General features: G+C 36.0%; 1 protein-coding gene across 1 annotated transcript in view; it reads left to right on the top strand.

Annotated features, from left to right (window-relative positions):
• LOC145664306 (solute carrier family 12 member 7-like) overlaps window positions 1-27,189 on the top strand; it is a 394,685-nt gene that overhangs the window by 197,517 nt on the left and 169,979 nt on the right. Inside the window, exon 12 of the mRNA XM_081730851.1 lies at window positions 18,196-18,561. Within this exon, the coding sequence (XP_081586977.1) occupies window positions 18,196-18,561 (366 nt within the window). The remainder of the gene's footprint in view (window positions 1-18,195; window positions 18,562-27,189) is intronic.

The raw sequence follows: 27,189 nt of genomic DNA, 5'->3' as shown, positions 1-27,189 counted from the left end.
AGGTCTTCTTCCTGTATTTCAATGTCTCGAAAAGAAACTTCTATATGGTGGGGGTGGTTAAGCAAAAGGACGTTTTTCTCATAATCTAAAATCGCCCTACTCTCTACAAAGAACTGTGAACCCAAAATGAGTTCACGGTTGAGCCCTTTTACTACTATTGCCGTAGTATAGTACTCCTTTTCTGCAATAACAAGTTCTAACAAGACTTGGCCGATGATCGATGCTACGGCGCAACCGAACGCTGAACTAACTCTAATATTTGATGACTTCATGAACGCTGGTGGGGGGTCTCGCTGTCGTATTACTTCCCAACATTGCAACGAGATAGCTGATATACTAGCTCCACTATCCAATAATGCCAGAATTTTACTATTAAATAAACCTACTTCTACCTCGGGAAGTGTTACCAAATTGTTATTGGGTAGTTTTTCGGTTGAACTGTCTAAAAGGTTTCTAAAGATCGCATTCGTCTCGTCAAACAATTCCCTGTTTATTTTAATTTTGTCCCCATTTCTCTGTAATAACATAATTTCAGGATGACGAATGACGTTATTTCCTTCACGATCGAAATGTGTGGTGCTAATTATGCGTCTACAAACTTCGCAATCCCCATTCTCTAGTGTCTCTAAAGTCTTTACATGCGTCTCACAATTTTCTTCTTTTTCTTCTTCTAAATCAATATCATACTCTATACTATAATTACGCACATTCCCAGAAATAGATTTCGCCGGTTCAGCTTGAATATCCAGTACGCTAGTATTCAAGTCACCGCTCTGAGAACATGCGGACAGTTCTCAGTGGCGTTGACTAGTTCTGGGGCTGTTTGCACGCGAGTTGCCTCGAGACGAGACTTGTCTCGAAGGCTGTGCAGTCCTATCGTCATGAACTCGGAGCTGATTAACCTCCGCTGCATAGTCAGTGTTACGATTATTATCGCGTGGCTGCGTGTTACCACGACCCCTATTCCTTCCACGTCTTTGCCCCCGATTGTTTTGGTTTCCTGTTCGAGAATCTCCAGTGTCACGAGACTGACCACTGGAATTTCTCGAACGCCAATTGCCATTATTGCCATTATTATTCTGATTTCTGTTGCCTCTTCTCGTACCCCTGTTGTGATAAGGCCCATTATCCCTGTGGAACCTTCTGTCTCGAGTGGGGTTACTCGGCCTACTGTTTCGTGGGGGGGGGGAGATCGTCCAGTTTCTTCTTCTTCTTCCTCTACTGTCAGTGTGTTTATTCCCCTCCTATTGTTGTTACTTGGTGGCTGGTAGGTGGACTGCAGCTCACCAACAATATTTAACAACTCATCTATCGTGCGAGGTTTCGATGAAACGATGCACCGATAGATGGAGAATGGCAATTGTCGAGGCAAAACTCGCAAGAGTACCTGGGGAGGCAAAGGGGGGTCGAGAATACTGTTGGTGTGTAGCAACTCCAACAAGTATTCTGTCGGTTTCTTACTTCCCCGTGTCTCAAAGCGTGACGTCAAAATGGAGGCACGGAGATTAGCAAGTTTTTCCTCACTTAAATACGCGTCTTTGAAATGCCTAACGAGGTCTTGATAAGTCTTGCATTTCTTCAGTGTTACTTGTAACCACTGTCTCGAGATGCCACGGAAGCAGTGAGAAGAAAATGCCAGCCGTCTCTCCTCTGGAACACCAGTTAGATCAAAATAATTCTCTAGTTCTACGAGAAAATTGTGGGCCTGAATTTCCGATTCTCCTCCTGTAAAAACAGGAAGGGACAAATCTCTGTGCAGTAGTCCTAAGGCCGACGCTACTTGGCAAGTAGCCACACTACCATTACTACTGTTGTTGGTGATGGTTTGAGGGGGAGGGGCAGCCTGCTCATCTGAGTGCTCCCGCCTGGGAAGCTCAGGGAACTGTCTTGCATGGCTCGGTCCAGCGACCGGCGTGTCGACTCTCTCATGCGAGACAGAGGCTGTGTTTTGACAGCTGGAACCGTTCTCTCTCACCGACTCCTTTAACAGTTCCAGCTGTTCCTCCCATCTTAGTTCTGCTCTACGTAGTTTCGACTGAAGATGACCCACAGAACTATCCACTGTTTCTTTCACACGGTCTATTTCAGTAGAAACGGCGGCTACATTTTCCCCCACTCTCTCCATGTCACCACGTAAATGGTTGACATCCCGAGAGACCTGAGCGAGATCCGAACCAAGGACCTCAGATATCTCGCCTATCTTGTTTTCAGTGTGTACCTCCAGTTCACTGATCCTATTCTCGGTTGCTTCAACAGATGTCTTTAGTTCTTGGCAGGATGCTGCGATCTTGGATTCCAGAGCTTCCGCTGAGGAATCGATCCTTGCCTCTAGCTCTGTCACATTCTGAAGCATCTCATGCCGGAAACTGGCAGTGATCTGCTTTTCGACAGCTTCTAACCTATCTAGCATGGTTCTGCTAGCGTTCTCCTGCCTACTTGCTAATTCCGATAAAGTTCTTTCATTCGTTCTTTCCTGATTTTCTAACTTCTCTGTAATTTCTAACAACGACCTTTCGTGAATCTTTTCCTGGTTCTCTAACTTGTTTGCAATTTCTAAAAGTGATTTCTCTTGCTTTCCTGAAATCTCTAGTAATGTCTTCTCTTGTTTTTCGGCCATTTCCCTTATCATATTTACCAATGACGCGAGACACGGGTCAGTTACAGATGTGGCTAACGCTGAGGTGCTAGGAACCGGTTCCCTAACCTGCTCCGATTCATTAGCCCTTTCACTACTAACAGTACCTTCTCCAGGCGGAACTACTTCCTGGAGAGAGGTGTTTACATTGCCTACAGAATCGCTCACGGTGTCCTGAGACTCCGCTGGAAACTCCATGATTTGCGCAAATTGATCGTTAGTAATACTGTCGCCTGCAGAGCCTTCCATCGCCTTAGCTTGTCTACGCGTTATTACCATACGTGTTATATTGAAGTCAAGTAAACAAAATTGTGCTCTAATATGCCTAACTTCTCTAAATAGTATTCCCCTCCAAAAGGTCTAGATATTTTCAACACACTTCAAAATATTAAATGCTTATAACACAAAATAATAACACACATAAATGGTAAACTTTCTGGATGGCAGCGCGACACCTGAAAGAAAAAACATCTACTGAACCGCGTCTGGCTTGCACTAACTTAACATGAAAACGTTGGGTATCCTTCCATGTTTGTGGCAACAGATTCCAATGACCAGAAAAATGAAAAACAAAACTTTACTTTACTTCTTTTGCCACATTTACTACTAAAACAAAATTTTGAAAAAGGACATTTCTAAAAAACATACATCCAGGATGGTGTGTGTGCCGAGCCCCACGCGCACGGCAGCCAAGTTCTTTGTGAGCGGGAGGAAGGAAGATTGCATAATATGAATAAAATTATCAAAATTAATTAAAATGATAAAATGCAAATATGGGAGGAGACGTTAGATTTACTGTCAAAATTACATTAAATTAATGCAACCTCCAGCTACAAAGTTAGTTAATTAAATTAGTCAGTCGGTAGAGTCTTTAGTTTAATTAAATGAAAATTTTGAAAAGTAAAACAAGGTTGTTGTTAGCATGAAACTCTAATTTTCAGGCACTTTGTGGTTTTAACACCCATCCTGCATGAGAAAGATACCCAAAATACGCATATCGCCTTCATGATCCATTCACAAACCCAGCTTCTGGCCTGAAAAAGAAACAAAAGGACTAAAGGGTAACACATACCTCTCGGCCAATACTGCAAACAAGACAGAAGTTCAAATTTCCTGTGATATCCATTTAATGCACCACTTCAATGCACATACTATTGAAATTTACAGAAGCACACGCGCGCGCATGGTCTCTCAATGAGACCTGAGAGAAAAAAAAAATAATTTTAATCAAATTATTTTCTTTGAAAATTTTATATCACACGCTCTGAGCTCTCATTTTGTTTAATAGTTCGTGCACGTTTTGTTCATTTCGCCGTTAACTTCTTACTTGCAGTGTCTCTCCCTTTTGCCACGTTATACACCTCCTTGTCGTGTTTCTTCCGTTTCCGGCGACCATTCTCTGTCTTCTCCCGTCGTACTGCTACACTCTCCTACAGGACGTACTCCCTCTAACTCTGGAGTTCTGCTGCATTTGCGGCGGTTCTGTGTGTATTCCTCTGTGTGTCGGCAATCTTGACTAACTGAATTGTGTCTGAAAGTTCACCCTAGTCAGTCATTCTATGGAGCACTGGAGTTATATTGTACTAACCGCGCCTAAGTTATACAAGCCTAAAGCTCAGTCCCTTGTATTAACTGAAGGCGTATGACGTAAAACGTCAAAAGTTAAACTTGTGTGAAGCACTTCACAAATATAGGTGAAAGCATTGTCTCTTCACACTAGCAATACTTCGAACATGGTGCACTTAGTAAAATAAATAACAAATAACTTTGCAGACAATTCCGCAAGCTGCACTTTTATAAATGCTACTCGTTCCTTCTACGCTCTCATTCTACCAAAGAATATGAGTTCAGCGTTACGAAGATGCAATAGTGGTAAATGAGTGCTTAGTGCACATTTTATATATCGCACACACTATGTATATGTTTTAAAACTAAAACACAACAAGTGTCGATGATAACTTTCAGTACAGACGGTTAGAACACTCACTCCGAACTTCGTGTCTGACGTACACGATTCCCGATCTAAGAAGCAACTGCCTTTCTGACTGTCTCCCGTAATGTTATCTTTCCCTCACGGTTCATTGTTCGCCCCAACTTTTGGGTTGGGCCAATCCACTTTAGCACGCTTCACCCAAAATAGGGATGAGAGGCATGTCACTCACCTGTAGGCTTCCCGTGACCTCAATATCTCAATACACAACACTTTTTCAAATGCTTTTTCACTTTATAGTTCACTCCAATGACATCGTTTACAGTCACTATGTGAGTTAGACAGCTTATTAAACAAGCTTTCAGTTTGTATATCACACTCACTAACACGGTGCTGCATATCGTTAGAAAAATTAAAATAAACAACAAAATTATTCTCATTTGATCGCTTGACAGGTTAACCTACCCAACTTGACAAGTAGTCCCACCTAGTGGCGACCCCCGTAACTGCTTGTCCAAGTGACATTGCATATAGCAATTCTCTGAAACAGATGCATTGAAGGATATGGTTTATACTTTGATTGATCATATTAATGACACAAATTAAATGAACTATACAAAAATACTAATATATAAAATGAACCCTGAATGAGGCTGACGTAGCCTAACACATAAAAATAAGCAATATAAAATCATTTTGAGAATTCCCTTCTCTCTGCTAACAGTAATGACTTTTGACAAGGTTTAAAAAAAAACTGAGGTGTGTGTTCGTCTTCTGAATTCCTTCCACAACCATAAGCTAGGTCTATAACTGTCATTAGTACAAGCCATATGTTGTAAACAAAATATATATCGAGCTACTATATATCTACAACTACGGGAATACCCAGAAAGTTTATTTACATCACAAAATTACATCACATCACACATACTATTATCAGCGGAGCAGAAGAAACAATCTTATAGCAGAGACATCTAGCGGATGTCACTGTACTACGAGAAACAGAGTTCTCAACGTCTACCACTAAAACTCAAGTGGACTCGTCCACAATTTTGAATTTTTCGACTTCCTTTTCTCTGACGCTAGTCCGTTGACCAAACGACGCTTTCAGAGCCTAACATGCCAAAAGTAGGCGTGTCTAAAAAAAATAGCACCTCTTTGTATACGGGATTCTCTCATAGACATGCTAAAAATTTTTATGATTTTGAAAGCATTGTATTCATGGACTCTGTGTCGCTATACTGGCAGGGTATGCTCCTACCTACAAATGCACTAGGAAGTGATACTAGCTATCCATACATGTGACAACTGGAGCTCATAGGTATTCCACCCATATAGAGATGGTTACCTTGTTTCTGATATTTTCTCACGACGTGGGAGACCAAGACTCCGTTAGGAACACAAGCTATCTTTAAAGTTTTTTTTTTGTGATTCTTCGCTGCTTCTCTGCCAGCAAAATATCGTATCTAAACTATAGAGTTTTCTGTTTTCTTCGAAGTTAATATTAAATTATATTCTAATATCATTGCTCCAATCTGATGTCTCATACGGTTGTCACTCAATGCTCTTTTACATAATCGACATACACAATATAAATACATAAAAATACCAATAAAAGATACATGCTCCCGCTGATACGTATGCTAATTCTATTAAACTTGATATGCAAATCACTAATTAAATGGCAAAATTATTCATATATTCACGCAAAATTTAAATATGTAAATTGAATTAAAACACAGTTCATGTGTCGTTTACAATTTCCAGATTGTTATCTTTTTGAAACTTGGAGCTTGACAGTGCGTGAAGTTAAAATTCTAGTTTCTTTCTTAAGTAGTTTGCTCTAAGCGTTGATTAGTTATACAGTCAGGGTTTCTTCTTATTCTTATAAAGATAAGGTAGGCGTAAAACTAATATATATATATATATATATATATATATATATATATATATATATATATATATATATATGCTACTTTTGTTTAGTTTGGTATAGTAGGCTATATGTTAGGTTAGTTCCTAAGGTTAGTAGTTAGTTATGGTAATTATAAGCAGTAAGGTGTCCTTATATTGGATAATTTTGTGTTGCGATACGCACACTCCCAAATGTATTCTATGTGACCATAAACACGCATTAATGAAATAGTAGCTCTCTACGAGAATGTTAACCGTGCTGACTTAACGACAAGATCATGAAGTTACGTTTCCACATTATAATATAATTTAGAATTTCCAATCATGATAACGGAGAAACTAAAAGAAACAGAGAAACGAAACTTTGCACGAAGCAACAAGAGAAAGGGAGACATCTGCTCGTGTATTGACAAACAGCACCGGATGAACAGTGTTACCAACCCAAGAGAAAGTTGTGTTTTTGTAAATGTAATGACCTAAATTGAATATCATCATTGGAAGCAACAATAGAAATAAAGACAAAAGAGATGGTAAGCGCAGATCAGTGTTGCAAACTTCGAGAAATAACGTGTAATATGTGTTGGCGCACACAGGGAGTGAGGTACTAACATTTTGTATACCTTAAATCAGATATTGACATGAACTGTTTGCGTTGCCTCTAAGACTAGAAGGAACCGCTGAACAGTGTTGCCATCAACAGAAGAGAAAAATTGAGTTTGGAAAGCATACAATAACTTGGAAAAGGTCACTAATGCTTTATGCTTGAAAACCTATAATGCAGGTCGGTAGAGCATGAGGAGTAGAACCGTGGTTATGTGATATTGATAACTCACGTACTGACAGATATATTCGGTATCTTATTAAAGCAGAGAGCTCAGGTTTGTAAAAGATGGCAGCGCTTCAGAGCGGTGGCTTTTTTACTCTTGATGTCATCATGGTTATCAGCGTCCTCGAAAGCCCACGAATACATAAACCCATGCAAATTGAACGCTGTTTTCATACTTTAACCAGGTTGTTGGGATTCCAACACGCTGTGCAGCGTTGCCATCTTTCACAAACCTTACTTGTCAGTTTTTACAAGATATCGTATATCTCGGCCAGTTATCGATCTCTCATAACTACGGTTCTCTCTTCATGCTCTACCGACCTGCATTATAGGTTTTAAAGCATAAAGCATTAGTGACTTTTTCGAGTTATTGTATGCTTTCCAAACTCACAACACTGTTCACCGAATCCTTCTAGACTTGGAGTCACCGCAAACAGTTCATGTCAATATCTGATTTAAGATGTACAAAATGTTAGTACCTCACTCCCTGTGTGCGCCAACACATATTACACGTTATTTTTCGAGGAGTTTGCAACACTGATCTGGGCTTATCATCTCTTTTGTCTTTATTTCTATTGTTGCTTCCAATGATGATATTCAATTTAGGCCATTCCATTTATAAAAATACAATTTTCTCTTGGGTTGGCAACACTGTTCATCCGGTGCTGTTTGTCAATACACGAAAAGATGTCTCCCTTTCTCTAGTTGCTTCGTGCAAAATTTCGTTTCTCTATCTCTTTCAGTTTCTCCGTTATCACGGTTGGAAATTCTAAATTATATTATAATGTAGAAACGTAATTTCATGACTTTGTCCTTAAGTCGCCACGGGTTAACGTTCTCGTAGAGAGCTGCTGTTTCACTAATGCGTGTTTATGGTCACATAGAATACATTTGGGGGGTGTGCGTATCGCAACACGAAATTATCCAAAATAAGGAACACCCTAATAAGCAGTGATGATTTCAGATTTACTTCGAGTGTGGGGTTGGGGAACTTCCATCACGAAGAGTGGAAACAGTACTGAAAAAAAAAAAAAAAAAAAAGTGGTAGCCCAAGCTGAGCTCAATTGGTGATATACACCTTACTCTGGAGGAGAATTTCTCCTAGGTTACAGTCTGAAGTTTTCATCAGTGGTTACAAGCGTTAAGAAGTGATGATGGTAAAGACATGAAAAAAGCTTCAAATTTGGGTTCCCAATTACATAAATGTCGCTCGTTTTCGGATTTACGTTTAGTTCAATCTGGCAATCTTATAAAAGTCTGATTTCTTCTTCGTAATCACGACGTTGTATAAGGACGAAAAACTCAGAAACTTAAAAGAAACTCAGCTATTGCTTCTAAACTATTTCAATATTTTATGCCTCAATCACCCCTTCCCGAAACATGGTCGCAGCCTTGATTAAAACGTAAATTTGCGTATTAGGTAAATTTATTTTAAGTATGTTTTTAAGTTTCTCATTAATTTCAATTAAATTGCTTTTCAAAGATCCCCTAAAATTTCAAGGGCATACTATGAGCTATGTTATAACCCCTTAAAGTCTGTGCCCCACCTGCTAAACTCTACAGACTTAAACACTCAATAAAGCATTTCAGTTGTAATTAGTTGCCACAATACTATTACGAACATAGTTAATTCAAACGGTAACAACTATATAAGTAATACTAAACTTAATAATAATAATAAGTAACGAGTAGTTAATAACGAGTATGACAACTACTTGCTACAGAAAAACTTCTATGTGTAAAGATAATTTACCATGTGTAAAGATAATTTACTTCAAATTAGCACAAAGAAAAAAATGTGACGTATATAACTAAAACTCAATATTATGTTAGTAAATACAAGATGAATGGTGTGGAAATAATAATAATAATAATAATAATAATAATAATAATAATAATAATAATAATAATAATAATAATAATAATAATAATAAACACTATGAAGGATCTGAGAATCACATTTGACATGAAGTTAATTTTGTGACCGTACAAATGCTATCATGCAAAGAGCAAGAAAGGACAATAGGCTTTATTTATTTATTTATTTATTTATTTCAGAACGGTAGAATATGTACTTATACAAATTACTTGCAAGATCTAAGCTAGAATTTGGTTCTATAATATGTACCAGTATATCTAATACTTTGACTAACAGATTGACAGTATTCTTGGCATAGATGCAATGGTAGCGCCACAAGAGATTTTTAGGTCTAGTGCCGTTTAGGTCTTGCAAAACCAAATTATTTTGAGGTCTTGTGCCGCCAAATTATTTTTAGATGTTTTGCCCGCCGATTGAGTTTTAGGTCTTATGCTGTTTAGGTCGTATGCCGTTTAGGCCTTGTGCTGCTTAGATCTAGTGCCGCATCCCCATTGCAATTGCCGAGTCACGAGATCGTGCTAGTTCGAAACAGGCACACAGAGTGAACACGATGGTGTTTATAAACGCAGAAAAAGCTGACATGATCCTACTCTCTGGAAAATTCAGGAAGAATGCCTCAGAAGCCTGTCATGTATATGCAGAAAGATATCCGGACAGATGGTAGCCATCGTGACGTCTTTTTGGAAACTTCTTGTGAAATTGAGGGACACCGGAAGTATAACACCGTGACAACATGTGCGGATCAAGCCCATTACAGTTGAGGTGGCTGCAACAAGTGTTCTAGTCGCTGTTGCTATGAATCGACACATCCCGTAATATTGCCAGAGAAGGTGATATGAGCCAGCGGAGTATATTACTCATTCTGTATACATATAAGTTTCGACCATATCATATCTCCATCTACCAGGAACTACATGGGAATGATTTTGTGAACAGTGTTCGGTTTTACATGTGGCTGTTACGACACGACATTCTAAATTTTTCGCGTATTCTATTCACCAACGAGGCAATCTTTACCAATCATGGAAAGGTTAATCCATGAAGTGTTAACGTCTGGTGTGTAAAAGTGGGTGAAAATCTTCTTGGGTCTTTTTTCATACATTGGACATTGAATGCTCACCGATATATACACTTCCTAGAGAATGAACTGCCAACACTATTAGAGGACATACGCTTGAGACAAGGAGGAAAACTTGATAGCAACATGACGGGTGCCCAGTTCACAGTGCTCACAGCATGTTTGAATAATGTTTCCCAATCGCTGTATAGAACCGGGAGGACCTATCAAATCACCGAATCGTTCTCCATGTTTGAAGCCGTTAAACTTTTTTCTCTGGGAGAAATTACAGGACACAATCTAACAGGATGTGCCAACAGCACCAGATGATATGCAGCAACTCACTACTACAGCCTGCAGGGCCATTCCACATGCTACGTTGTGTGGAATTATCTTTGCTTGTTCATCTCGATGCAAACGGATGGATACTATGAACAACCACTTTAACGGACTAGGTTTTGCTAATTGCACAGTCAGTCTCTATGATTCTTCGACATACTGTCACACTTACTGTCATTACGTTCCGCACACTATCAAACAAATAATGATATCTCATGTTTTCCTCTTCCCTCTCGAACCTCCATACGTTCGTGTTTCTTCATCTCTTCCCATGACTTCTGACTGGATCATTTGTATTTGTGTTTACAACAATTCACATAATCATATCTCCGTTACTAAGTGCAGTAGAAACATGAGACAAACGGCATTGTATTTCTTCATGAGTGTCCTTTCATGTTATTCGTGTCTTTGTCTATTGTTCCATTACAAAAAAATCACTTCGTTCCTGATGCCCCATTTGTCGATATTATTCATACCATACCATACGTCCGTTTGACGAGCTGCATTTGATATTGCTGTTTACAGCAAACCATATATCTTTAGCGTTTCTCGTTCCTTCAGTATATTAAGTACTTATAGAAGACTCACGCTGTACATAGAGGAACTTCGGGTATTATGGAATAGTCGGATAATATGGAATACCTCATTATCTCGCCTGTGATGTGTTGCTTACAAGCGGAGAGCAAAGAAACGACTACCTCACGTTCCCATAATGCTCTACAATCAGTGTCCTTGTGATTGTGACATTCGTTGTGTTGGTAGACGTGAAAATCTGATTTCTTATTCGTGAAAACTTTTACAGGTAAATGTTTTATAACCTGTATTTTCCTATTGAAATATAATAGAACAACAAGTTTCTGTTTATTATGAGGTTGGATATACAGAGTCATAGTTTGATAAGCGCCATTATCCTATACGCCTTCGGATGCGTTTAAGAGCCCTTTCGTTTCCAAGATGGCATGGAGTTCAATAAGGAATACCCACAAGAAAAGCATGGTGTTCCGTATTCCGTACGTTATTCCGATTACAAAAATATCTATCAGTGTTGGGCAATTAAACATACATTTATGATGACAACAATGCTAAGTGTATTTTTTGTTACAGCAAATTTTCTGATGATACAAGGGATGAGCTTTGGGTCCAGTATTCATGTTTAATGTGAGCACACAATGACTGTGCCGATCCAGAAGCAGAGTGTTATATTTATGACTTTTCAAAGTAATCACGTTCAGTTATGGCTTGGCATTTAGAATTTTCATATATTGTCACTGTATTCATTGTATGTTCAACAGAAAACTCAGTTCTTTTCTATATAGCATTTGTATTCCATATTACCCGACTATTTCATATTACCCTCTAAAGTGGTTTCTTTACAAATTATAAGTTTTGCCCAACCCTGTAACGAAACTTCTTTATCAAGATACCCATAAATAAAGCCAAATATGTAAGGCGTATACTTGTTTTCCTTTTTGTTTCAATGTGCAATTATTAACTGAGTTATAAACGAAACAAAAATGGTATTCCATAATACCCGAACTTCCTCTATGTATACTTCAAATTGTGGTACGAAAGAAAGGCAGTTTCCCTTTATAAATTGCAAATTCAAAAATATTCAATTAGCTCTTTTTGTATTAAATAGGTTTAATTTATGAGATTTTCACACAAGTCAATTTAGTAGAAATGAATAGAGAATATATTCCCTCCAGAATATTCATATCACAAGAAGGCTTGCAATCTTCTCTTTACTACAAAATTTTCTATTGATTCAAGATGTGAAAACATTCAGAGTATTTTGCGATTGAAGAATGGCGTCTCAGATTTCATGACCCGTGTAAGTTACACCTGGAACGAAGAATTTTTTTCTTGATTTCCACGAAATTAAGTAAGAGCTCAAATTCAAAATTATGAAAGTAGTAAAATTCATTTATTGTGATTATGTAACCACAACAGGACCGAGCTAACAGTGTTTCCATTTTGCAATTTTATTTTTCAAGTGTAAGAATGTTGCACCTGAAACTCTGGAATTGGCCGTAATAACTAGAGACCGGATGTTTAGGCATTAAAAACCTGGAAAATAGGCATTTAAAATTGAAAAATAGGCACTAAAATGACTCGAAATAACGTAGATAAATATTCCATACAACTAAAAAAAAATAAATTGAAGTCATAGATAATGTTCAAAGAATATAGAAACATACCTGTTCGTTAATATCTTTTTTACTGTATATAGAAAACCGAAGCTTGATATGTACTCGATGTATATTTGGTAAATACATCCCATAAAGTACTTTATCGCTACATGTAACACTCCAAATTTTATACACTTTATCAGTACAAATAGCAGTCCAAAGTTTTGCGGCATCTTATCACTACAAACAGCACTTATATTTCTCGGAAGAGGCAGAATTCTTTCTTGAAATACTAAATTATATATTTTTTTTACAATAAAGTCTTATTTTGAAGGAAATACATAGAATAGGCAACATTAGGCACTAAAGCAATTATTTAGGCAAATAGAGGCGAAATAGGCAAAATAAAATTAGCTTAAATTGAAACTATAACCACCCATATAAACTTTAAAACGTTATTTTTGATCATATATTTAATATGAAAGAATAGGCATTTTGTCTAAATTCCGGTCGCTAGTAATAACCATTTAAAGCAAAAATATAAAGAACGCTTTTATAAGATGTTCTAAAAAGAAGAAGAAGATGAAACTTTTAGCAGAGTGAAATATAGAAGTAACTAAGACTAAAAGATTGAGCACTTTTCCTAAAGTTAAAAGCTAAGAATTATTACTTAAACATTAAATTGCGCCCAATGCTTTTACTTTTAGTTACTGTGGAGTGCAGGGGAAGAAAAGAGAAATCTCCGTATTAAACTTATATGTAAATCTCTCTCTTACTACCCCTTTACTTACAGGAATGTTGTATCATCCAAATTTAAAGAAAATCAAAAGATATTACAAATAGAATAATAGAAATGACTGAAATTTAGATAAAAGTCGGTAGAGCTAAGATAAAAAAAATTTTAAAAATATAATTTCTATAATGCCATTCCTGTAAGTGTGAGTTCCTTATTTAAAGTCCTGTAGCCCCTTTCGGACTTTCTTTGATATGTGGACTTACGCATGAATTATCTGCCACCTTGGTTTATCAAAGAATAGGTGTGTGATTACCTTAGTAGTTTCGAACATCTGATATTAAAGAACATGGAATCCAGCAAGCCTGCAAGAAACAAGCAAATTATTTTGGTACTTACCATACCAGCCGAAATTCTGTTAGGGAAGGTGATAACTCCATGTAGTTTAATAAACACTTTTATTTTAAACACAACACATAATCACTTAAACCACAACACTTAATTGATATCGATATAATATATGCTTACAGTTGAACTAAAATAATTTTAAAAAAATATCTTATGATTTTTTAAATCACTAGTTCATAGTTGTATCCACTGCACAGTTCATCTTCTTTAATTTCCAGATAGGTGTGTCCGTTACTTCACAGCGTTAATCCCAATTTTAGTGTCTATTCTTTCATGTTGATAATATTCTTTTAGAACGGTTTCCGTAGCATCCTAACGTAGATTAAGTACTTGGTGCCTGATTATATCTTTAAGTCCACTACTTTGTAACCACTTCAAACTTGGTTTTATTTGCACTTCTATCTATCTATCTATCTATCTATCTATCTATCTATCTATCTATCTATCTATCTAGTGATTTGTTGCTGCATACGTAAGATGTGTGTATTCGTTTCCAGTATTTTCAGATTGGATCTCAAAATGCATATAGTGTAGAAAACTAAAACAGTTCATTTAACTTATTTTGAACACCAATGATGCAACTTATCGCACTTAATTCAACTCAACTTGAATATAGATATATTCACCTATCTTCCATTGGAACTAACTCTGTTGAATCTGTAGTGTTCATGATGAAAATAACTATTGTCACACGAGCAGCAACTACACAGACCCGATCTAACCTCCAACTGCCCTGTTCTTCTCCAGATTTTCCGTTTTGTAAAAGGGGTTTGACGCACAAGAGTCGTGTCTCGCATCAAAGCTACTGGCTTTTCAATAGAGATAACCTTTTCTATTGTCTATCTACCTGCCAACGGAACTTTGCAAGGAAGTATGCTGATTTTTATTTACATTGACTTTATACGCAAATAATTCACTTCTTATAGATTGCCATCTCGATTCGAATCAAGCAATAAAATCTGCATGCTTTGGCCTTTCATTAGATACCAAATATGTTATGGTCCCCTTCTGATATAACCTTAAAATTTTGCATTTAAAATAGGCCGGTTAATATTTTTTTCACCACCTGACATTTTCTTTTCTTATGTTTGTCTAGTCACTGGTGCCCTCTAGCGGAAAGAATTTACAATGTCGCTGACAATCATAACACTTCGGAGTTTTCTGCTTCCGGGTGACAATTTTACAAATTATTAATTATAGAATGAAATTAAACATACATCTACTTTACTTACAAGTATATACATATCTTTGCTACCATATATATGTGTGGTATGGAGTTGTCATCCTCTATTAACTTTATTTGAAACAATTTCTTAGGGTAAGGATTCCCAGTCTTCGTCTGTCCCCAGCAGAAAGCTAAAACTCCACCCTCCAATACCAGATAGTACTTGTTTTTTTTTCAGGGCTGAAAGAAAGTTTTATGATACGATATACGGAAGGACGGAAAAGTAAAACAAACAATAAGGGTACGCGTAGCTTTTCAAGACATAACTGACTCTTAAACACACTAATTCTTACATATTTTAATTATTATTATTATTTGATATTACGAACTGCTTCATCTGGTAAACCTGGAACGAATTCACAGCCTGTTTTGCTAGATTAGCTACGCCAGCTAGAATTCTTGTGAAATCGGCGGTTGTCCTTTGATTTTCACACATCTTTGTCCTTCTGTTTTTATATCTATGTGTTAAATTTTGACAATAGACAAATATCCGTCTTTCTGTCGCCTTTTCGGTAGTGTTACAACTCAGGATGTTTTATTTTTTATTTTTTTAGTTCTATCCAGTATTCTTATAGCTGTTTAACAGAAATAAAACAGTGATTTTTAGTTTCAACTCACAACATAGTTGGCTAGGCTGACCAAGCATAGGTGACTGACCTTTTGGAGCTTAGTTGTCTTCTACAAGTCTGCTTAAAAAAATCTCTAACTCACTAGAGTCTATCTTTCTATATACGAAATCCAATATCTATAGTTACATTCTCGATATAAACTATAATATTACCAATACTTAGGAAATAAAAATAAATATGATTCTAAGTTAGTTAATAATATAAAGAATATATGAAAATAAAGAAAACCATTTCCATTTTGATATGCAAATTAATGAAAACCTTTAAATATACTACTATATAAAACTTATTAATAAAAAATAATAAAGACTGCGTCTTACATAACGCATATTTCTTCATTTTGCTACATCGAAAATTATTTTCTCCTTCGTAATGCATTTTATAAAAGTATTGTTTTAAATGTTTTAATTTTTCGTCGTTTATCTAGGAGCTGACCGATTATCTTTGTCAATTTCACTTAAAAAGGAGAAAATAAAGGTGAAGTGGAATTTTTGGTGGAGTAAAATAAAGGCGTGATTTAACCCTTTAACTGGTTATGACATAGTACTACGTCATGGCATATATGCAGTGGAAAGGGCTACGACGTAGTACTACGTCTTGACTAAAAAGTCACTAATTTGACTAATTTGGCTAATTTGACTAAAAAGTCTTGATTAAAAGTCATCATTGTTAACAAAGACATTCACAGTTATAACACAAGAAGTAAAGACGACATTCACTTGCATGCACATAGGACAAATATATACAATAAATCAGTTACGCACAAAGGTACTCTCTTATACAATCTACTTCCATCATGTATAAAAAATCAGGTCTCTGTCAATAGCTTTAGATCCAAACTGAAAAGGTACTTGATAGAACATTGCTTTTACTCGGTTGAAGAATATGTAGAAAATAATCCGTATACGTAAAATTAAATGTATAGTAAGTAAATTAGTGAAACCATAAGAATCTATATGTAATAATAGTATGTATGTTTATGTATACTGGTATATATATATAAATGACATGTCCAATTTCGTTGTATGACGATGAACGGATGCAATAAATTATGATTATGATTATGATTATGACTAATGTTCAGTGATAATAACGAAGGTCTCTTTTGGAAACTTTTCTTCTTACATTTAAATCGGAAACAAATCAATAGATGGCTCTGAATGCTTATAATGTGCAAACGACATTGGCTTTTGGAATAATAGATGGCATTTTGTTGCTCATAAAAAGAACAATGCTGCTGCTGTAATAAAAGAAGCAGAAACTGCATTTTAAACAGTGTTGCCACAGTCCTAGCCCAGGAGTGGGCTGAAAAATAGTACCAAATTGAAACAAAACAGGCTGATTTCACATGTTTATACCAATTGTAATACATGGCTCTAAAAGAGTAAAGTTCTAGAACACTCTTCCCCTCTTCCAAGAGTCTAAATAAAGAATGTGCTCTTTTTAAAAATTACTTTAATAAAAACATCCAAATAGGAGGATCCCAAACAACCATGGAAGTATATGAAGCTTTTCTCATAGGTAGGAAGTATAACAGAGGTCACAAATTAAAAGGGAAAACAGTTATCATCTTCGCTATGTATTGCAAGGAAACCAAACGCGCCTCTATTTCAAAGTGACCAATAAACCTAAACGGTATTATGGCTATGTATGAAAAATTACATAAAACGAGGAACAAATCAATCATCTCCGAGTTCGCGTGTAAACAGTACGTTATAATAAAATATTAAAATATAAATTATCAGGATGCGCTCATCTAGCATAACTTATTTCCCGGTATAGTTCGAATTACGAATTTTGCAATGCAACGTCACAGAATAAATGTTCAACATCATTTTTTCAAAGTCCAACACACAGTATGAGTAACGTGAGATGTAGGAAAAGTCTTACTAACACTTTTGAAAATGTGCATTTGTATTTGTTAAATAGTGCTGAATTGGGCAGAATTGTACCAACTTTTTCACAAAGTGGGCTGAAAATGACAGCGTGGTACCAACGGGCCGATGAATGACAAAAAGGGCTGAATTTGGTACAAATGTACCAAGTGTGACAACAGTGATTTCAAAACAGTAACAAAAGTCTTGGTGAGGTGGGGACGTCTTTGTAACTTTTTGTTTATTGTTGTGTGCTATTGTTGTTTGTGTGAAACATACATCATTGTTTCATAGTTTTAAGGCTCTTGTGACTACGACGTAGTACTACGTCTGCCACCTGAGAGTACAAATTTCCAGAAAACTGTGCCAGTTAAAGGGTTAAACTAATATCTAGGGCACTTTTCGTAAGGTTAAAAGCTAAGAAATATTATTTAAACATTAAATTGCGCCCAAATCTTTTAGCTTTAGTTATATTCCTTCATTTTGCTATATTAAAAATTATTTTCTCCTTAATGCATTTTATAAGCATTGTTTCAAAGGTTTTAGTTTTCTCGTCTTTTATCTAGGAGCTGACTGGTTATCTTTAAAACTATGTATTACTTATCTCTTTTTCATAGAGCAAAAAAGCAGTGGGGAGAAGGAATTCTTGGAATGGCTCTTTCAGCAGCTCATTACAGTCTTTTGAAAATTGATGATGATGCAATAATGCCTACCAAGACCTGGAGACCTCATATTCTTGTGCTTGCCAAACTTGATGATGAATACATGCCAGAGCATAAGAATCTCGTTTTGTTGGCTTCTCAGTTGCACAAGGGATCTGGCCTTACTGTTGTTGCTTCTGTGCTTAAAGGAAGATTCACAAAGGATGCAAAAGAATCGCAAGAAGCTAAACGAAATCTCAAGACAATGTTGATTGCGGAAGACGTAATTGGATTTGTTGATGTCTTAGTGACGGAAAATACTCAAGAGGGAATTTGTCATCTGTAAGTAGCAAAGTAGATTAAAACAAACAAAGCTACGAGGGTAATCGCAAAAGTCATGGTAACTCTTTCTCAGTTTCAAAACTAGGAACGAAGCAAGAAAATCTGAAGTATAAAAATGAAACATAAGAAGTTAGATCAATATACATATCTCGATCAGAAAATAGCACACACGAAAAATGAGTATAAAGAATCGTTAGTTTCAAGTGTGTTTTAAAGTATAGTTACAATTGTGTGTAGAGCTCAGAAACACATATCAGTGGCATCTAGAGTCCTTCGATGTAGTCTCCCGAAGAATCCACTAAATGGCAGGATCGTGACACCACAATAACGTTACACGACCAGAGCCTATGAGCCAGAACTAAAACCCAAGTCAGCGGAATGGTTTCATCCAATCTCGCTACGCAAGCAGAAATTTCTTGGGAATTCCTCCTTTGTCAAGTTAATGGTCATCTTAGCGTCTGGGATAATTTTATGTCAATTTGTCCAAAATAACTAAACTGTGAACGCACTGCACTATTATCGCACTTTCCTGAAACGACATCTACTTCGGACTATTTGGGAAAAACACCCTGAAAGTTTACACGATGCATCTATCCTTCATGGCAATGCGGCAGCCCATAAGGCAGCGTATATGCAAAATCCTCTCGCAAGATGAGGATGAAAAGTACCCGAGCACTAGCACATTGCGACTTCGATCTCATACATAAACTGAAGAAACCATTACGAGGAAATTGGTTTTGAGTACGTGAAGACATTGCGACTTCGACTTCATACATAAACTGAAGAAACCATTCGAGGAAATTGGTTTTGAGTACGTGAAGACATTGCGACTTCGACTTCATACATAAACCGAAGAAACCATTATGAGGAAATTCCTTTTGAATGCGTGAAGACATTACCATAGTGGTGAGCTGTAGATTCGTTCATAATGAGACTACGGGTCATTCGGAGCCTCTGACATCCTTGGTAGTGTTTGATGCATTCTTTAGAAGAGTATTTCGAAGAACTGTAAACGCAATTGGTATGTGTTTCTGGTCTTTGCAAATAGTTGTAATTGCGTCTGTAATGATTTATAATGTAATAGTTCGAGGTAAAATATTTTTGAAACTAATGGTTCGTTGTATTCATTTCTTCTAGTGCTATATCCTGAATATGAATCTTCATCCAACTCTCTACATATAACTTTTACATATGTTCTAACCTTCCATTCGTATATTTCAGAATCTCTAGTTTCGTTCCCATTCTCGAAAAGAGCCTGGGCGTTTACAGTGACCCTCGTATGATATAGTATTTAGAAGAGATGGATCTTTTATATCACGAGTAAAGACCTGTAGTTTGGCAAAATGCATTAAATGTCATATTTTACCATTTTTACAAGTAATTGAGAGTAAATCCATTTATTTTAATTATGGGTCCTATTTGCCATTTTACGGCTGCTTCTTAAGTTTTGTCCACCTTCCTATCGGAGATACAAGCTATAATGCTTGTCATTATCGAGAAATACAACTCACCCGTGAGATATGGAATTTTAAGCTCTTTACTGTTGGCTAATCAAACACATGATAAGCATAGTTGATGTTATCAATTTCGAGGTTGTGATGTTCTTCAAATATGACCCTGTCATATTGACTGATGTTAAACGATCATTTCCCAGGCATCAAACGCATCTTAACAGAGATACAACATAGCTTCTGAGTATATAACCTAAAGAAAACTTATTTTGTAGAAGTGAACTGGAAGTTATATGGCATAATTACTTTATTAAGTATTACTATAGGGTTTGCTTAATATGAACTGAGCTTCTTTTTCTAACGCAGTTATGGTCAGCACACTTTTATACTTGATATTAACATTGCTACTATTAGTAATTTCATTTTTCTCTCTTTGTTTTGGTGTTTTCTGATTATTGATACTATCAAAGTCATATTTATTAATTAGAGCTATTACAGATCTTAATCTAGATATGAGATTCATTTAATGTAAACGTTTGGTAAGTTATATTGGTAAATTGGTGTAAAAATGCAATATATCCATTTTTACAACATAAACTGGATTTTTTAAAATTAATTTTTGCCATTTTCGAGTTTCTTTTTGTCACTACTGCTCGTCTTTGAACATGAGGTTTGCTTCCAATATCCTTACCCGCACTGCAATTACCTTAGATTGAGATTAAAGGACCAAAGCATGGAAAGACTGTTGTATCATGGAATATTTTTCTTTTTTCATTCTTTTGCATAGTAAGTTACTACTTTTTATAAGCATTAAAAATGTTCACAGAATGTTTCAAGATTCCTATAGAATTTTATACTTTTATTATCTTGTTTTTAGAATCCTATTAAGAATAAAAGATGTAATTATTTTAAGTATTTCGTGGCACATGTAAATAGAATTACCCAATATCGTCACACAAACCATTAACCTACTTTAATGTTTCACTGTTGGAAACAAACTTTTTTGTATCTGAGATTTTTCCCTCTAATATATGGAAATCAATGTGAAGGCTAGCAATAGCTAACTAAATCCAATGGAAGTGCGCACTCAAATAATGTAGTCGTGAGCACGAAATATTTCAATTTGAAATATTTCAAATGAAATAATTCAGGGGTTTGAAATATTTCAAAATGAACTGACTGAAACCAGTAACAGTAATGCAGAGATTGTTGAAAATCCTACTAGTGATAGAGTCACTGCAAAATTACTTGTATCAGTGGGGCCTCAATCTGTATGCCATGCAATGAAGTCTAATTCATCAGGATTAGAAAGTCATTCAGTTCCAACAATTACTACTAAACCACCTACTGCACCAAAACCAGAGTTGGAAATGCTTCCACCATCTGGCCAACAGAGGCTCATTTTTCAAAGGCAAATAATATCGTTTGTGCACCAAATGGATGACAAAACTAAGATATGCTATAAATTATGATATAAACTATAAAGAGGAAATGCTTCAAATTTCAATGATGTTTCAAAATCAACAACTAAAAATAGGCATAGCCTATACTGATAATGGCTATAACGCCAGACTTGAAAAATTTTATTTTACAACCAATGATAGTTCAAATGTCAGTGAAGCAGATATCTCTATTTATGATTGTTGATTTTGAAACATTATTGAAGTTTGAAGCAAGAGCTAGATAGCCAAACAGGGTGACCATCTTTCCGTTTATGAACACCTTATCTCCGAGCTCCGGGTTTTGGAACGATTTGTCCAGGTTGTATTTGTTGTAGCAAGTTTTTATTATCACATTTATAATTAACTAACTAACTAACTCTATGGCCTATGTAACCCGAAGGTTCAAAGCCGCGTTCAGAAACCTCTCCACTAACTTCTATCCTTAGCCAATTGTATTTAGTTGATACTTTGTATTCTTATCTCTGCGAGATCCATCTTAATATTGTCCTCCAATCTGCACCTAGGTATTCTTAATGGTCGTTTTCCGACTAGTCTTCCAGTTAAGACTTTGAAAACGTTTCTACTTTCTTCCATTCTAGCTACATGACCCGCCCACCTAAGCTTCCTAGACTTGATGACCCTAACAATATTGGGTAAACCGTATAAACCTCATTCCTCGTTGTGAAGTTTCCGCCATTCCCCATTCCCGTTCCTCTTGGGTCCGAACATTTTTCTCAGCATCTTGTTCTCAAATACTTTTAGTCTATGTTCTTCCCTCAGAGTAAGCGACCATGTTTCGCAACCATACAGAACAACAGGTATGATTATCGTTTTACATATTTTAAGCTTCAAATTCCTTGACAGAATTTGCTACGACAAAAGATTTTGAACCGAATAGTAACACGAATTCCCTGCTTTTAGTCAACAATTAATTTCTTCGTGGATATGATTTTCGTCTGTTAATATTGTTCCTAGATATTTGAAGGTATCCACTTTATCAAAAGTATTATTTAATATTTAACGCCTCCATAATTTGCCGTGTTACGGTCCCGACGCACTTCCATGTATTTAGTTTTCTCTGCATATACTTCTAACCCCATGACCTTGCAAGTGTTTAATAAGATCTCTGCATTTCTTTCTATTGTTCTCCTATCATCCTCTATTAAGTATACATCATCAGCATATGCCATAACCTGATGGATAGCGTTCAACGCTAGGCCCTGGTTGCTATCTTTGATTTTCCGTATAGCGCATTCCAAAACAAAGTTGAATAATAATGGCGACAACGCATCTCCTTGTTTCAGGCCATTTTCGACGTGAAAGCTCGTGGACAAAAATGTTCCTACCCGGACTTTACTTTGGGATTCATTTAAACATATCTTAATTAATCTAATTAGCTTTCTCGGTTCCAAATTCTCTAAGAACGTTGTATAATGTTTCTCTCCTAACCGAGTCGTACGCCTTTCTAAAATCAAGAAATAATTGATGTACCGGGATATTGTATTCCCACTTCTTTTCGAGCATTTGTCGAATGGTAAATATTTGGTCGATGGTTGATCGATTTCGCCTAAATCCACACTGATAATCTCCAAAATTTCATCTGTGTATGGGGTCAATTTTGCTAATAGAATATTTGAAAGGATTTTATAGGGTGTTGACAGAAGAGAAATGCCTCGGTAATTATTACAGTCAGTTTTGTAGCCTTTCTTGTAATTTGGAACAATGATTGATTCTTTCCACTCTTGTGGCAATTCTTCCTTGTTCCAGATAAGAAGAATGAGTTTGTGTATCTTGTTCCACAAATTTTGCCTCCAGCTAAAATTAACTCAGCTGGAATTTCGTCTACACCCAAAGATTTGTGTTTCTTTAATTTCTTTATAGCGGTTTCTACTTCTATTCGGTTGGGTTCTGGAATATACGGTTCTGCAGTGTGTATCTCCTTTACCCCACGCACATTAGTTTTTGGCTGCGTGTTCAAGAAATCGTCAAAGAAACCTTTCCATCTTTTTAAGATGCTATCCATATCAGTGAGGACCGTCCCTTCAGCTTTCTTTAATATCTACGCACGAGGTTGATAGCCTTTCTTAAATTTGTTGATCCCCCTATATATGTCCCGAATGCTTTTATTTTTACTATTATCTTCAACTGGGAGTATCCCGCCTGATGCCTGCGAAATTTTGTGTAGTTATTTCATTCGGATTTTGTAGCCAGCGTAATTTCGCCTGTTTTCTCTTCTCTGCTAGATTAAGGCATTCCTGGTCGAACCATGGTTTGTTCCTACGTATTTCCGTGTGTCCAAATTTTTCTATTGCTGAACTTTTAATGCTATCTCTACTTTCAATCCAAGTATCATCAATACTAGTGCACTCCGAATTGTCTAAAACCGAAAATCTATTCGAGACTTCAATCTGGTATTCCTATCTTACCTGTCTCTCTTCTAATTTCTTTAAATTAAATCTCTCCGTTTTCGGACATTGAATATTACCTTTATTCAACGATAATCTTTCTCTTCTTATCGCTGCTACCGCGTAGTGATCAGTGTCACAATCAGTCCCGCTAAACGACCGAACACCAATTATGCTACATTGTCTTCTTCTATCTACTATAACGTGATCAATTTGATTATGTGTTTTATCTGTCTGGTGAGGTCCAAGTGTATTTATGGACGTCGCGATGTGGGAATTTTGTACTCTTTACGATTAGTTTTTTGGATGTTGGAAAGTTCACGAGTCTAACACCGTTGTCATCACTTTCCTTATGCAGACTTTCGTTCACTATAATCGGTTTGAAAATATCCTCTCGTCCTACCTTCGCATTGAAATCCCCATTAATGCTGATAAATAGCTATTAGAAATCATTCTGTCACTATTTTATTATTCTGTCCAAAATCCGAATAAAGTTAAAGAAACAAAGTTAAAGAAATCTATACCATGTTATTGTATGAGAAAATTTTGTCGTTATTTAGTTGTATTTTGAAGTTAAGTACAATGATTATTGTTTTGTACACATATTGTTATAAATATAAAAGTATAAATAGTGTATTGATTGTACTCATGGAGAGCTTTGTATATCCTCTGCATAAAACACGCTGTCAGGTAAGCCACTTTCCGTTTTTTTTTTTTTTTTTTTTTTGCATCTTCAGGTGAAATATTTCAAAGAAATATTTCAATTTTAAAAGTTTCATGAAATTATTCATCTCTAAGTATGACGTGTTTGCTCACTCTTGAAAATGTGTGATAATACTATGCAAGACATTTCTTATAGTTATAGAGAAACAGACACTTTCACAACACTTTTCTTGGAAGTAATATAAATACTGTTCAAATTTTAAACAAAAATTTACTATATTGTATCCGTCCCTGACATGTTTGTTTGGGATTGAAGCAAGGCTCAATTGTCCTCACATATTGTCAGAAGTAGCGTGAGTCTTAATTAATACATAAGCACAGGTTTTGGATGTAGAACTCAGAAATGAGAAAGTTTAGCTATTTGCATTTTAAGTAACATTGGAATGACCATCAGCTGACTGAGAATGATGTGAGACGAGTCATTCCTAGTACGATCAGCAAAATAAAACTCGTTCTCAATGATGAATCCAGAATTATTCGATAATGAATGATCGGGATCAATTTATTTACTACATCGTGCTTTTAGAATTATCATAATTCACTGTTTATACTCAATAATATTAAGTTGGGTCTGGATCTGATGACTGTTACGACTGGTGAATTGAAAATGGGTAATTGCCCATACATCATTCACTTTCCCTTCTGTATAGACTCTGTTTAAAATTTCAGCACTCATGTTTCAGTAGTTCTCTTCTCTGCTTTAGTTCCAAATGAAGAAATCTTCCCAAGTGTACAATAAGCACTTCATTTCAAACGTTGCACGAAGCTTGGAAGTAGAAGGTTTCGAACTGGTTGTAGGTTTCTTTCCTGTGTACGCTGCGGTACCTCCACTCAGATGATGATTCACTGACCCATATAGCTTTCCTCTTCCAATGTATGTCTATTGATGGGAAAACCTTATGAAACATCTTTCCTGCTTCCTGGTGTCTATCATTGGTAGGTTTGTCTAAGGCTGACATTTCGAAAATTTTAAATTTCTCTAGATTTATATGAATCAATTGACTTAAATAAATATAAACTAATTATTTGCTGAGTAAAACTGTATAATTTCATTAAAATTCAACACGTGTTACAGTTTCGCCAATTAACTCTTGGCTTCATCAGACACTATAATAATTACTTAAATAATTACCCAAAACAGTCTAGTAGCCTTGTTTGAAACAAAGGAAAAAGATCTCTAGACGCTTTAAATCGTATACATTAGCTAAGGAGAAAAAGGAGTTTTCATTAGTGCTGCTGACGATAATTAAGATATTTTTCTCTCTCCCTATAGCATCTTGGTCAATTCTTGATACACTTTCAGCTTCCAGATAAGGAAAAAAATATACGAGACTACATAGATTGTATCTTGGGATATGGCCTATGATTTTCTTTCCTGTTTAACCAAAATGGATATCGTCATCGGAGAATTTTGCGATATAAAACAACAAAGCTCATTCTATGCAAACGCGTACCGCCTATATTACTCGCCTCTCGATTCTACATATGAGCGGATGAAACGCTGTCAAAACGCCACGTATTCTTCACTAGTTGTACAATTGAATGAACGTTTTTGACTGTTTGTTCTTGTGAGAAACATCTCTTCGATTCTTAAATGCTCATGTATTATTCAAGTTTATTCAGCTATCATATACAATTTTCAAAGGTGCCGAAATATTTATTTACTTTAGTACAGTTACGATGGCAGGAAGGCGATCATCTTCTAGACAATTCTTACTTCCTTGTGTAAAAGTTTAAGTCAAAGTAACTGTAAACAACTAGGTATATCGTACTTGGAAACTAGTAACAATGATAACAATATCCAAAACGTTTTATATATGTGTATCAGCTAGATTGAGGTTTCAGTAAGAAGTCAGTAAGGACTTAAATATTGGGGTTAAACTTATTTCAGAGTTTGTCTGAAAATTAACATCTCAGCATAAAAAAGCATGGTATTATTTTCCTTACTATAAATTTCGATTAATCAATATTCCTTCATCTGGAGATTTGAGATCTACCTGTAATACCATTAATACTGTAACAAGTTTTGGGACAGGCTGTATACTATGAATAGAATCGCCTACTTTGAAGTGCAGGAGGACGTGTGTTATTATCTATTTAGTTGCAGAAATAAAAAAATGGTTTGTATAAACAGTCGTCATAGAATAAGACGAATTCGGAAACTATTGCTGTACTATCGCTAAAGATGGTAGCACAGGCAACAAAGGGAATTTTCAAACCTATTCAGGGGCTGAAAATTTCTATTGCCTTCTCCAGGGATATTTGAAACTGGAAATGTGAAAGACCGCCTTAGACATGGAAGGTCACGGATAGTAAGGACTCCAGAGTTCATGAAAGCAGCTGCGGTGCATGTATGAAGAAATTCTGCACTACAACAATCAGTGATGGCTAATAAACTGTGAATTTCCAAAATGGAGTGGCGGTTTTATATTGAAGCGATAGATTTGATGAGTCACACAATTCTGAAAAGAATTAATTTCTTTACATGTGGTTTTTCAATTGTGCAATGTTACGGATATCAAATAATATGGTATTTTTTATGTTGATTTTCAGCCATTCTTTTGCTATCGAATACTCGTTCATAAAAGTAAACATTTCCATGATAAA

This window comes from Thermobia domestica, chromosome 11, assembly GCF_964235325.1.
Source record: "Thermobia domestica chromosome 11, izTheDome1.hap1.1, whole genome shotgun sequence".
In the NCBI taxonomy this organism is placed as follows: Eukaryota; Metazoa; Arthropoda; class Insecta; order Zygentoma; family Lepismatidae; genus Thermobia; species Thermobia domestica.
Note: the sequence above shows the minus strand (reverse complement) of the source record. Positions and strands in the feature narration are given on the sequence as shown.